The 12,390-nt window shown below is 51.0% G+C and overlaps 1 protein-coding gene across 1 annotated transcript in view; it reads left to right on the top strand.

The window, feature by feature from the left end:
* Window positions 1-7,461: 7,461 nt before the first annotated feature.
* ALAS1 (5'-aminolevulinate synthase 1) overlaps window positions 7,462-12,390 on the top strand; it is a 13,312-nt gene continuing 8,383 nt past the window's right edge. The window contains exons 1-3 of the mRNA XM_081805694.1: window positions 7,462-7,614; window positions 8,573-8,792; window positions 11,519-11,817. Of these exons, the coding sequence (XP_081661820.1) occupies window positions 7,465-7,614; window positions 8,573-8,792; window positions 11,519-11,817 (669 nt within the window). The 5' untranslated portion in view covers window positions 7,462-7,464. The remainder of the gene's footprint in view (window positions 7,615-8,572; window positions 8,793-11,518; window positions 11,818-12,390) is intronic.

The raw sequence follows: 12,390 nt of genomic DNA on the forward strand, positions 1-12,390 counted from the left end.
TAATAAAAAATATGTATATAAGAATTCCAGGGGCGCCTGGGTGGCTCAGTCGGTTAAGCGGCTGCCTTCGGCTCAGGTCATGATCCTGGGGTCCTGGGATCGAGCCCCGCGTCGGGCTCCCTGCTCAGCGGGGAGTCTGCTTCTCCCTCTCCCTCTGCCTGCCTCTCTGCCTACTTGTGCTCTCTGTCAAATAAATGAATAAAATCTTTAAAAAAAAAAGAATTCCAAGTGCTCACATAAAAGTCTGGATGTGAGGTTTTTCTTGAGAAAGGGGAAGAAGGCCTGGCCACACCAGGCTGTGTTCCTGGGGATGACAGTAAGCAAGGCTGAGATGTAGGAGGGCCCAGGGTGCCCACTGCCCTCTCCCAGCCCCTGTGGGCCCCTGTGTGCAAACCCCAGGTGCATATATGCAAAGGAACTAGCTTGCTAGGTCTGCAGGGTGGAAGCAGGGCTAAGAAGACTTCCGCAAAGCAAAGGGGTGGTTATTTGGCCATCACTCCTGGGCTGATCTCATTCCAACACTCCAAAGGCCATCGCAGGGCCACCGCAGTTCAGGGGCTGGTGAATGTCAGCCTGTTACAAGCCTGCTAGTCTGGCACAAGAACCTGTTAACTCAGTCCCAGCCAGGCCCCAACAGTGCCTCTGGTCTTACCTCCCCCACCAGGGCCTGAGGGCTTTCGTTCAACCCCAAGGGAACCCCTGGAGAGAGGGAGCCACAAGTGGCCCCTTGGGCACCTCCCCCCGAGGTTTTTGGCAAGGAGGAGGGTGACAGGGCAAAGACACAATGAGAGAGGTGGGAAGGCAGGACTGGCTCGAATACTGACTCCAGCTCTGACACTTGGGACAAGTCACTTTTCCAAGCCTCAGTTCCCTCATCTGTAGCCAGCAGTTAATACGAACTGCGTGCTGTTGCAGGGGCTGATCCCTGCCCCCCAGCGCAGAGGCCGTGTCCCAGTGAACCCCTGTGTCAACCTTGCATGCAGGAGCTGTATCAGTCAGGCTTCTCCAGAGAGACAGAGCCCGTAGATAGATACAGCTACATGAAGAGAGAAATTTATTTCATTTTAAGGAATTGGCTCACATGACGCGGAGGCTTGCAAATCTGAAATATGCAGGGCAGGCCGGCAAGCCAGAAACTCAGGTAGGCTTCTTATGTCACAGCCCGCAGCAAAAGCCCTTCTCCAGGAAACCTCGGTTGTTGTTCTTTAAGACCTTCAGCTGATTCTATGAGGCCTACCTACGTTATCATGGCCTGGTGAAGGGGACACATAATATTCAACCATCACAGAAAGTACCACTCCCTTTTTGTGCATGAGGGAACAGAAGCTCAGAGAGGCTGTGCCATCTGCTGAGGGCCAGGCAGAACACAGAGAACGGAGCTGGGAGCCGAACACCAGCAGGAGCCTGCCTCCACTCCCTAAGAATGGGGCTGCTCATTGCCTCTTCGAGGGCACGTGTGGGAATCAGATGCCAAGACACGCACAGGGGCCAGGCAGAGAGGCAGAACTCAACAAGGCAGGAGCTGTTCTTAGGGATTGCTGTTAGCACTGAAGAAGGTTGGAGGGGCTGAGGGGGGTCTGGGGGAGGAGGCAGAAAGGAGGTGAGTTCTGGAGTATGGGACAGAAAACCTGTAGGCAGGGCCCCCTTTCCTCCTTCCAGGCACCCCAAGGAGAGAGGAGGGCAGGAGGAGGCCCCTGCCAGGCTGTGAGCCCTGGTGCAATGCTCTGGGCCCAGAGCCACTCACCCAGGTGCAGGGGATAGAGAGTGAATGCAGTGTCCACGAGGGTGTGGGTTCTGGAAGGACCCTGAGGCCGTGGCTGGCTGCCCAGAGGCCCCTGAAAATAGGTGACTCCCACTAAGAGTCAGGCTGGCTGGCTCCTTGGCTGGGCACTCCCATCTGCCTACCCAAACTAGACCTATGTCCTGGAAGTAGAGAAGAGCTTCCACTCAGACCTTGACCCTCGACACAGCCCCAGTCTCCTCCCAGCCTCCTCATCCTCCTCGGGGTGGAGCACTAGATCAGAAAGCACAGGGCCAACAGGTGAGCCATGCTCTCCACTTGCTGCCTGTGTGAACTTGGGCAGGCTACTTAACCATTCTAGGCTTCTGCCCCGTGTATGGGGCTCATCATTCCACTGACCTATAGGGTTCTCCAAGGGGACCTGAGGTTGTGCATATCATCATGGCACCAGGCCAAAACGTTGAACAGAGCTGTCCTTGCTGCCATACTTGTTCACCGTATTGTTATCTTCCCTGGCCTTCTCCCAGTTACCCTTGCCCACCCAGTACCACTTCTCTGGGCCTCACTCACTCTTTCCCATTCCTCCTCTGTTCCGGCTCCTCAACATCTGGACAGAAGTGGTGCGGGGCAGGCCTTTAAATGCCTCCAGGGCCAGTGAGAAATTAAGGGCCTTGCCTGGGTTGATCATCGCATTGTTGATAACAGGGGGATCCTGGTAGTAGTTGGTTGGGACTCCATTCTCCCCCCAACCTCCACCACACACCTCCTCCTTCTCCTGCTGAGCCCCGGCCTCCCTGGCCTCCTGATGTCCCTCCTCCATACCGGCCTCCTCGAGCCTTCACTGGGCACCGCTCAGCCTAGCTGCCTGTCCGAGGAGGCATCTCTTTGACACCAGTCTCCAGCTTTGAGGTGGGTCTCCCTCCCTGCCATTCTCTGTCCCAGCACCCTTGCTCACACTGGTCATGGCCTTGAAAATAGCACTTTCTTAGCATCTGTCTCTGCAGCAGCCCAGGAGGGCAGGGAAGGAGCCTCCTCCATGCTGTGCATCCAACATGGGCCAGAGGGGCGGGGGCTCAGTCTGCTCTATTCAACACCAGCCCATCACCTCACGGGGCCTGCCCTGGCCTGATCCACATGCAGGAGCTGAGGGTGGGGCATGAAGGAGGACAAGCACCAGGGAACCCACCTCTTGGTCAGTCCCTTCCAGAAAGCCTCTTACAGCCAGCTTGATCTTTCCTCTAAGCCCCTGCCTCAGACCGTCCCCTAGAGGCTGTGAGGGCAGAAGAGCCTAGCGTGTGGCCTAGAAAGCAGGACACCTGTGTCCCCTCACAGCCCAAACCTCACTTGCTACATGATCTTGAGTTTTCTCCCCTCTCCAGGTCTTAATCATCCTAGCTCTAAAATGGGTTAGGGCTGCAGACACACACTCAGGTGCCTAGAGAGCAAACATATGTCATTGCTTAGACATCACAAATCCTTAGGGTTGGGGACCCACTGACGGGAGGGCTGGTAGAGAACTGGAGAGAGAACACATCCTGCCTGGGCCGGCTCAGGGGCTCCAGGCCTGCTGATCCCTCAAGAGAAGTTGGAAATCTTTCAATTTAACAATCTCCTGACTGTTGAATGTTGACAACTAATTCACGTTTTTAAAAAGTCATGTGTGGGTCAAAGAGAACATGTCTGGACCACAGTCTGTGGGTTCTATCTTGGAGGACTAGGTTCAGGGGTCCTCTGGAGCTTTCTGGGAGAACAGTGTTTGCTCTTTGCGGGGTGATGTTATTTCCTGTGTACAATACGCCCACCCCTGACACACACACCTGGAGCATTTGATGGCTTTGCCCCAACCCAGCCCCTCTCTCCCCTAGCTGGTCAGAACCTACCCCTTGCTCCAAAGCTGGCTTTACAAACCCAGGCCCAGGCCTGTCCCTGGTGGGATAGAGCCTAAGGAAGGGCCAGCACAAGGCAGGTGTTGGGGACTTCAGGACCCTCCTACCCTGCCCAACCCTTAAATTCCATTTCCTATGGTAATTCTTGGACCCTATTACTGTAAATCCTGGAGCTCACATTTCCAATGTGTGCCCCTCCAGGGCAGAACTGAGCTGTTTCCAGAATCTCTAGCCATTTTGCAAGGCTGGTCTCCCGCTCATTGCCAGCAGCCCCAAGGAGAACAGCTGACTCACAGCCAGGGCTACACGGAGCGAAGCAGCACCAGGCTGGAGGTTTTGCCCATCTTCCAAACTGTCCAGGGGAGACTGGGTGGCTCAGTCAGTTAAGCCGTTAAGCGTCTGCCCTGGGCTCTGCTCAGGTCATGATCTCATGATCTCGGGGTCCTGGGATCCAGCCCCACCCAGCGCCCAGAGGGACAGGCTCCCTGCTCAGCGGGGAGCCCGCTTCTCCCTCTGCCTCTGCGCCACCCCCCTCCCCGCCCCGCTCGCTGGTGCACGCTTTCTCTTTCTCAAATGGATAAATAAAATCTTTAAAAAATATTTTAAAAATTAAAAACAAAAAAAACCCTGTCCCATGTCCATGTGGATCTCCTTAGGGTGGGGGGCCAGAGGGATTTTTTGCCTGACAGATAGAGGTTGAAACCGAGGCCCAGGGGAAAGCAGTAAGCTTGTCTAAGGCCCCTCGTCGGCTCCTTGACCTTCACAGAGGGGCACTACTACAGGTAGCTTCTGGGGCCCAGACTGGAGAAGGCTGAGTTCTGGGGCTGGGGTTGACATTCTCCTTCCGCCTTGGCTGCTGGATGAATGCTGTGTGTAGCAGCCCCTGACGGTGACTGTGACAACAATGATGATGACGCACACTGGGGTGGAGGGAAGAAATGGGGGAGGCCAGGCCCCAGCATGGGGTCTGACCTTGCCTGAACTCCAGCAGCCTGGGCTCCGCTGCCCAGAAGCAGGGTGATGAGGTGAATCTGTACTGCAGCTCTGAGGGAGGCAAGCCAGCAGTGAGGGAGAAAAGGGAGGGAGGAGCGGAGGGAAGAAAGGAAAAAGAAGGGGGGAGGGAGAGGAGAGGAAGAAGGCTGAACCCAGGAGAGGGGTCACAACTCTGCCCGAATGGGGCCCACCCAGACTCCTCAGGGAGGCAGGTGGGCTACTTTCACTTCCCAGATGCAAAACCTGAGGTTGAGGGCAGAGCCAGGATTAGAAATCATGGCTTTAGCACTTGCCCTTCAAAGTCTCAAACTGGAAACCACTCGGCAAGCATTTCCCAAAATGTGGCCCTAAGATATGCCACCCCCCACATTACCGAGAGAGAGGCCTGGTGAAAATGTAGATTCCTGGGCCAGGATCAAAGGGGCATTGCCTGGGAATCTGCACTTTGACCAGTGCCCTGGGCGGAGGTTCTTGAGCCCTGACACCAGAATCTCTGTGGCGCTTTTGTGGCCTCTGTCTGACCTCCTGACCTCACATTCTGGCTGCATCCCTGAAGCCCAGCTATTCGGGCTGACTCATACTACCCTCCCCAGGACAGGCCTGGGAACTTCCCACTCAAGGCTTCACTTATCAGTCTCCCGGTCCCATGTAGACCCACCCTTCCGGCTGGCACCTCTTTTCCGGAAGCCTTCTTGGTGGTTGGGATCCCCCCTCCTTCAGCGTCTGGGGAGTAATAGCCTGCTCCATCTGAAATTGTTTACAACATTCTATTTCACTTTCCATGTGAGTTTCTTTGTTTCTTAAGCTTTCCCTCTACTAAACAGGAAACTCCCAGAGAGCTGGAGACTTGCTGGTTTAAACAATAAGCCTCTGAAATCCATGACTTCACCTGACCCTCCTGCCAACCACAAGTGGCAGGGCTGACAGAGCTTTACAATGAGGACAACGAGCCTCAGAGAGATTGCGACCTGCCCAAAGCCAAGTAAGATTCAGAGCCAGGGTTGGAACCCATAATTAGTTCCAACATCCAGTTCTTTCTGCTTCTGTTTTGCCTCTGGCCACTCAAACAGATCTGTGAGGCAAGTAGAACAGAGATTATGATCCCATTGCCCAGATAAGGAAAGTGAGGCTCGAGATGGGCAAACCACCCAACACCATCTTTACTATGCTTTCACTTCTAGCTGCACTTGGGTCTGAGTCCAAGTGCTGACCTTTCCTCATGCCTCCTCTTGGGCTAATGGGCACTTCCCAGGGCCCCTCAGCAGGATGCGGCAGAGCTGGGCCCCAGGCTCCCAGGCCAGAGCCCTCTTCCCGGGCCCTGGACTGGTCCCAGTGCCAATTTGGACCCAGCTGCCTCCTCAGCATGTGGAGACTCACCTTACTTCCCTCTCAGCTGGCTGGAGAATCGAAGGGAATTGAGAAGTAACTGTCCCTTTTATTAATGCCCAGCTGGGGAAGGAGCAACCTGGATGGCCCCTTCTTCAAGAGTGGAGGAGGGTAGCTCTGAGCCTGGCACAGGCCCAGGCCAACCCAGCTTAGGTTAAGCTGGGAAGGGTGTGGAGCAAGGAGGCCAGACGGGCATTCCTGAGAGGGGTTTGCCTAACCCTACCATGCAGGTGTGGACTGGGGGAGACCCAAAGGAGGCATGGCCCAACTCTGAACTTTGGGTTGGAGTCCCGAGCCACCCAGTTGGTGCCCAGGGTGGCCAGCAAGGGATCTTGAACAGCCAGCAATGGAAAATAAAAATAATAGTGGTGTGGTTTTGGAATATAGGTGAGGTTCAGGGGGGTGGAGTCCAGAGCCGACAACCAAGAAAGAATTCTTGAGATGTCTTTGGTGCAAAATGGTGGTTTTATTAAAGCACGGGGACAGGACCTGTGGGCAGAAAGAGCTGCTGCACCCGGGTCTTGTGGAGTGGGTCTTGTGGAGTGGTGTTTGTATACTCGGGGAGTTGGGGGGAAGTAATGAAAAGGGAGGTTTCAAAAGAACGTTCATATGCTAAAAAGGACCGACCTACAAGATACAGGAGGCCTTGCCATCCTCAAGTTAAGGTTGTTGTCCCCTCTAGCAAGTTATTACCATTAAGATACTTAGGAGATTCCTGGAAGAATGTCACACTCGTCCCACCCAGGAGCGGGGGAGTGGAGGGAGGTTGCAGGGTGTCAGCTTATGCTTTGTCTTCAGCTAACCTTCTGCTCCCTCTTCAATAGTATGTGTCAAACCCTAACCATGTGTCAGGCCCTGTGCCTCTACACCCCCTTCAGGTTCTCAGAGCTGTGTAGTCCACAGGTTCCATCCTGCCCCTTCTCTGCCTCAGGTTAAGTCCCTTCATCTCAGACCAAAAGTGCCACAGGTGGGTTTCCTTCCGCTTCTGCGCCTCCTCACTCCCCCTTCAGCTGCCCCCACCCCCACCACTCCCAGAACCACTCCATCCTTGGATAACTACACACCCACCTCTTCCGGGAAGCCCTTAGTCACAGACGGGGCGAATCCTGCTTTAGACCATGGCCCAGAACCCCCTTCTTTACTCTCCTTCTTCTATATCCAAGGGACCTGTTTCTACAGCCCCGTAACCCTCGAGTTGTCTCCAGTGGCACTTCCCCTCTGACTCTGCCCTTTTATGCCCTACACGGAGGCATACGTAGGGTTCTAAAGTATAGGGCAGTTAGTAGGGAGGCGAGAAGGGCGGGGTGGGTAGGATGAAGTCGTTGATCAACCGCCGTTCCCCCACTCCTCCCGGCAGGCGCTCGGGAAAGCCCTGGTCCCACACTCCCCGCCCTGCCCTTCCTACTCTGGGAGCGCGACGCAGGGCGCCTGCGTGAAGGAAGCCCGCGCCCACAGCGCATGCGCAGCGCTCCCTCCGGCTGTATATTAGGAAGACGGCGCTCGCGGCCTGAGGCTCCTCGCCGAAAAAGGCAAGGGGTTGGTTCGAGTTGTCTTGGGTGCCTGCCGCCGCCGCCGCCGCCGCCGCCTCCTCCGCAGTCCCCCGCGCAGGTGAGGGCCCGTGCTCTGGGTGCGGCGCCGGCCAGGGAAGCCCCCGCGTGTCCTGCCAGCGCGCGCCCCGTTGCCCGGTCGTTGGGACCCCATCCCCCACTGCTCCCGTCACTCGCCTCTTTGGGGTCAGCGTTCATCTCCAGACCCTGAGCCCACTGGGTTGCCTCAGTTTCCCCCATTCGGCCCTCTTCCTACATTCCCTTTTAACTGGCCGCTTCTGTAGAATTCCTTTTTCCCCGTTATTCTTGAGCCCTCGACCCCGGATAACCTCTGACCTTCCCCTGTCCAGGGCCACCACCTAACTCCAGACCTAACGCCCTCGATTTTATAGCTCCTGCCTCTCCCCAGTTAGCCCCAACCGCGTCCCCTCCTACCCCTGCCTTTATGTCTCCTCCTCTCTCAGTTATGTCCTGTTGGAGCTGTGGGGGATGACCTCAGGGAAATCCTTGCCTCAGGGACCCAGAGCCCAGCTGGGTGCCTTCCTCAGGTTTGGGGATGTGAGGACCAGGAGAAGTTCAGGATCCCTGGGAGTCCTCTCTGCCTGGATGGATGACAGTGGCTTCTTCTCTAGCCTCACTTCACTCGGGTGTATGCCGAGGTGTCTTATCTGCACTGTGCATTTCCCTGTCCTCCCAAACCTGTTCCCGACTTGTCTGTCCTTCGTTGCTCCAGCCCCTTGGTTGTTAATCATCGGCATTTACTTCACTTGGTAAAGTTGCTTTGCAGGTGCTTTTGTGTAGAGCTGGGGAATGAAAGAAGAAGTTGGTGACGTGGGTCGAGTATGGTTACCACTCCTTAGTTGAGTCCCACATGAGTGCGGTCCTTAGACATTTTTGAGTGAGACTTGTTATAAGGGTACCCTTGCTATAAACTGCAGGTGACACCTGAACCCAGCGACCTTGCCTGGTATTTGCCTGATTATTAACAAGTGTTGATGTCACTCATTGTCTTTCTATAGGATCAGTGTACCCTCTCGGACATGGAGACTGTTGTTCGCCGCTGCCCATTCTTATCCCGAGTGCCTCAGGCCTTTCTGCAGAAGGCAGGAAAATCTCTGTTGTTCTATGCCCAAAACTGCCCTAAGATGATGGAAGTTGGGGGCAAGCCAGCCCCTCGGGCCCTGTCCACTTCCGCAGTACACTGTCAGCAAGTCAAAGAAACCCCTCCAGCTAATGAGAGTAAGTGTCATTGGCAATAACGTAGGAGGTGGCAGTGTTTGCATTTATCACTAGACTAGAAGCATTTCTAGTCCACAGCGGTGACGAGGGGCACAGTAACTGAGGGTGTTACTCTGTGCCAGGCTTGGTTCTTTGCATGGAGTATCTCATACTTGTCATCCTAACCCCGCAAGTAGGCACTTTTAGTTTTCCCATCCTTAAAAGTGAGACGGTGGCCAGTGTGTACCTTATAGGTTTCTGGATTGCATGTCGGTGTCTTTCGGAGTTTTAGTGTTCATCAGTACCTCATTTGTGTAAATATAAAGTTGGAATGTTCTGAGGCGCCTGGGTGGCTCAGTCGGTGAAGCGTCCGACTCTTGATTTCAGCTCAGGTCTTGATCTCAGGGTCATGAGTTCAAGCCCCACATTGGGCTCCACACTACTTAAAAAAAAAGTTGGAATGTTCTGTTTCAACCTTTCCTTCATTAAATATTTGGCCCTTTGGCTTTTTTTTTTTAATAGACTTTACCTTCTGGAGCAGTCTTAGGTTTGCAGCAAAATTGAGTGGAAGCTTTTGGCTTTTAAAGCTCTGACTTAAAAAAAAGTTGTGACTTTTTTCTCCTTAAAATTATTTTTTTATTGTGGTAAAATGCACCTAACATAAAACTTACCATCTCTTACCAATTGTACAGTTCAGTGGTATTAAGTACATTCATATTATTGCGCAACTGTCACCACCATCCAATTTCCAGAGCTATTCCAACATCCCAAAGTGAAACTCTGCTCCTTCAACTCTAACTTCCCCTCCCCCGCCCCCTGGCAAACACCATTCTACTTTCTGTCTCTGAATTTGACTGCTGTAGGAACCTCAATAAATGGAATCATACAGAATTTGTTAGTGATTTTTTTTTAACACATGTATCTTTATTTTATATGTGAATTTTTAAATTTTGTTTTTAATAAAGAGATCAGAGTTGGCTTTTGTTTTGGTCTGGCTCTACCAGGAGAGAATGAGGCTTTTCAGGTTTCACTTAATCCTAGAGAATAATTTACCTTACAGGCTCTTTTAGGTATATTCTCTGGATGTGTTCCTTGTAAGAAAGGAGTGTTTTGTTTTGTTTTGTTTTTTTCTGTAAGCAGAAGGGATTTAATCCTTTATAGGATTTCTTTTCCTCTTTTAGGAGTTATGTTTTTTTTACTCAACAATCAAAATACTCTTTTACAATTCTGTCCCTGCTATAGAGGATGTTGATTAGAACATGATTTGTTCACTTGGTAGACTCTCAGGAAACCATTGCAAATGATATTAACAAACTATTTACTAGCTTAGGCGGATCTTTATAATGGAAAGGGAAAAATAAGCAAGCACATGCAGAATAAGTAAAACTTTTTTTAAACTTGTACATAGGGAAAAAAAGATAATTTACCAAGATGCCTGTAATGGTTATTTTTTGAGAGACAGAACACTATTATTCTAGGTTTCTCACAGTGAATGTATATTACTGTTATAATGAATGAAATGAACTTCAAAGCAGTTTTTTTGACTTCATAGAAGATTTTAATAAAAACTGTATTGAGACATCTTACCCAAGTTGTAGGCAAGGTTAGCCTGTGACTCACAGTATTCCAGGATGATGCAGAGTAAGACTTTACTAGAAGAAAGGTGAATGAATTTGCTCCAGGGGAGAGGAAAGTCATTGTGACTAAAAGCATAATTACCAACCAGCTTTGTTAAGTCAGTGCATTTCTTTGATGCATTTAGATGAGCAAGTAGATGAAGTGTGTGAATGTGATATTTCTGTGGTTTTTTCTCAGCATACTAGTAATTTGAACTCTATTAGACAACAATCGAAAGACCTCAATTTTAGCCCAATTTCTTTTTTTTTAAAGATTTTCTTTATTTGAGAGAGAGCAAGGGAGCATAAGCAGGGGGAGGGGCAGGACAGAGGGAGAAGCAGGCTCCCCACTGAGCAGGGAGCCCGATGTGGGACTTGATCCCAGGACCCCGGGATCATGACCTGAGCCGAAGGCAGATGCTCAACGACTGAGCCACCCAGGCGTCCCGCCAATTTCTTTTGTTAAGAAGAAAATCAGTAATTTATATGTTAAGCAACAGCAAGCTTCTTTGTCAAGAATCTGTTTCAAAAATATTAGCAGAGAAAAAATTGTATAAACGCTTCTATTTATCTTCAAGAGTGTGTCCTCTCATGAAATATGCTATGTGTCCTTTCCCTACTGGAAATCCTCCAACTCAAGAACTCTAGGCTATCTGAAACTAGAAAATACTACTTTTTGGTGGATTTATAAGGGAGAAATATGGGTTTAAGAGATAGCTGGATTGTGCCAGTTAACTCCTCACAGAAATATTGTTTCCAGTGAGGCAGATGAGAAAGCAGTTCAATTAGCAGAACCTAATAAAAATAAATTTGTGCCTGAAATGTGGGGGTAGAGTAAGTATAAGACCAAGTTGGGGTTGGAACCCAGGTCTCTTGCCAAAACCCAGACATGCCTTCTTAACCATCAGTTTGTCCTGTTTTTTGTTTGGTTTTTAGCAGTTTCCACTTTTCAATATGATCGTTTCTTTGAGAAGAAAATTGATGAGGAAAAAAATGACCATACCTATCGAGTTTTTAAAACTGTGAACCGGAGGGCTCCTATTGTCTTTGAGGCAATAGGAGAAACAAGGGGCTTTCTTGTGTATTGTGCAACTAGATCTGATGCTTCAGTTTTTCCATTTCACCCCGCAGAGGACAAAACTGCCAAAGCTGAGGTTGAGCAAGCTGCTGATGGATCCCAGCAGACTCCAGATGGCACGCAGCTTTCGTCTGGACATCCCTCCCTTGCCACGAGCCAGGGCACTGCAAGCAAATGTCCTTTCCTGGCAGCCCAGATGAGCCAGAAGGGCAGCAGTGTCTTCTGCAAAGCCAGTCTCGAGCTTCAGGAGGATGTGCAGGAAATGCATGCCGTGAGGAAAGGTAATCACATGACTGGAACCGTTAGGAAGAACCAAGAGGTCCCTTTGGTTCTTTTGATCCTTCAGATTTATGTATGAGCTATTATTAGGGTAGCATTTGTAAAAAAAACTTCCTCTTTTAGGGCCAAGGAGGAAGGTCATCAAGATAGTCGGTCAGAGGACTGCTTGAGAAAATGTGGGACTTTCTTTCTGGGGTGTGTGGGTAGGATGTGACCACTTTTTATAGTAATTGCTTCATTTCTGAAAATACCCTGCTGGCGTAAGCTGTTACCAACTGCCCTTTGTTTCTTTCCTGCCATCAGTGGGATAAAAGGTAAAAAATAGTGTTCCTGCAGTAATTGATGGTCTTAGGACTCCCAAGCTGTGTGTCTTACTGATGGTCATTAAGAGGCAACTTTAATTCCAGTTGTGGCTATAGCCACAGCGCACCAAAAGTCCCCAGAAAACTGCACCAGCAGAAATGATGCATATGGCTGGAATTGTCTTCCATGAAGAAAATTGAGATTAGGGTTGGGTGGAGTGGGAAGGTGGGGAAGACCTGCCAACCAGCTAGAAAGCTTTGGACTCTAATATTCATTAAAGCTGTCTGGTAGCTCAGATGTCCATCGACAGATGACTGGATAAAGAAGATGTGGTATATATATA

Source organism: Leptonychotes weddellii, chromosome 1 (assembly GCF_054177405.1).
Source record: "Leptonychotes weddellii isolate Sample4059 chromosome 1, ASM5417740v2, whole genome shotgun sequence".
Taxonomy (NCBI): Eukaryota; Metazoa; Chordata; class Mammalia; order Carnivora; family Phocidae; genus Leptonychotes; species Leptonychotes weddellii.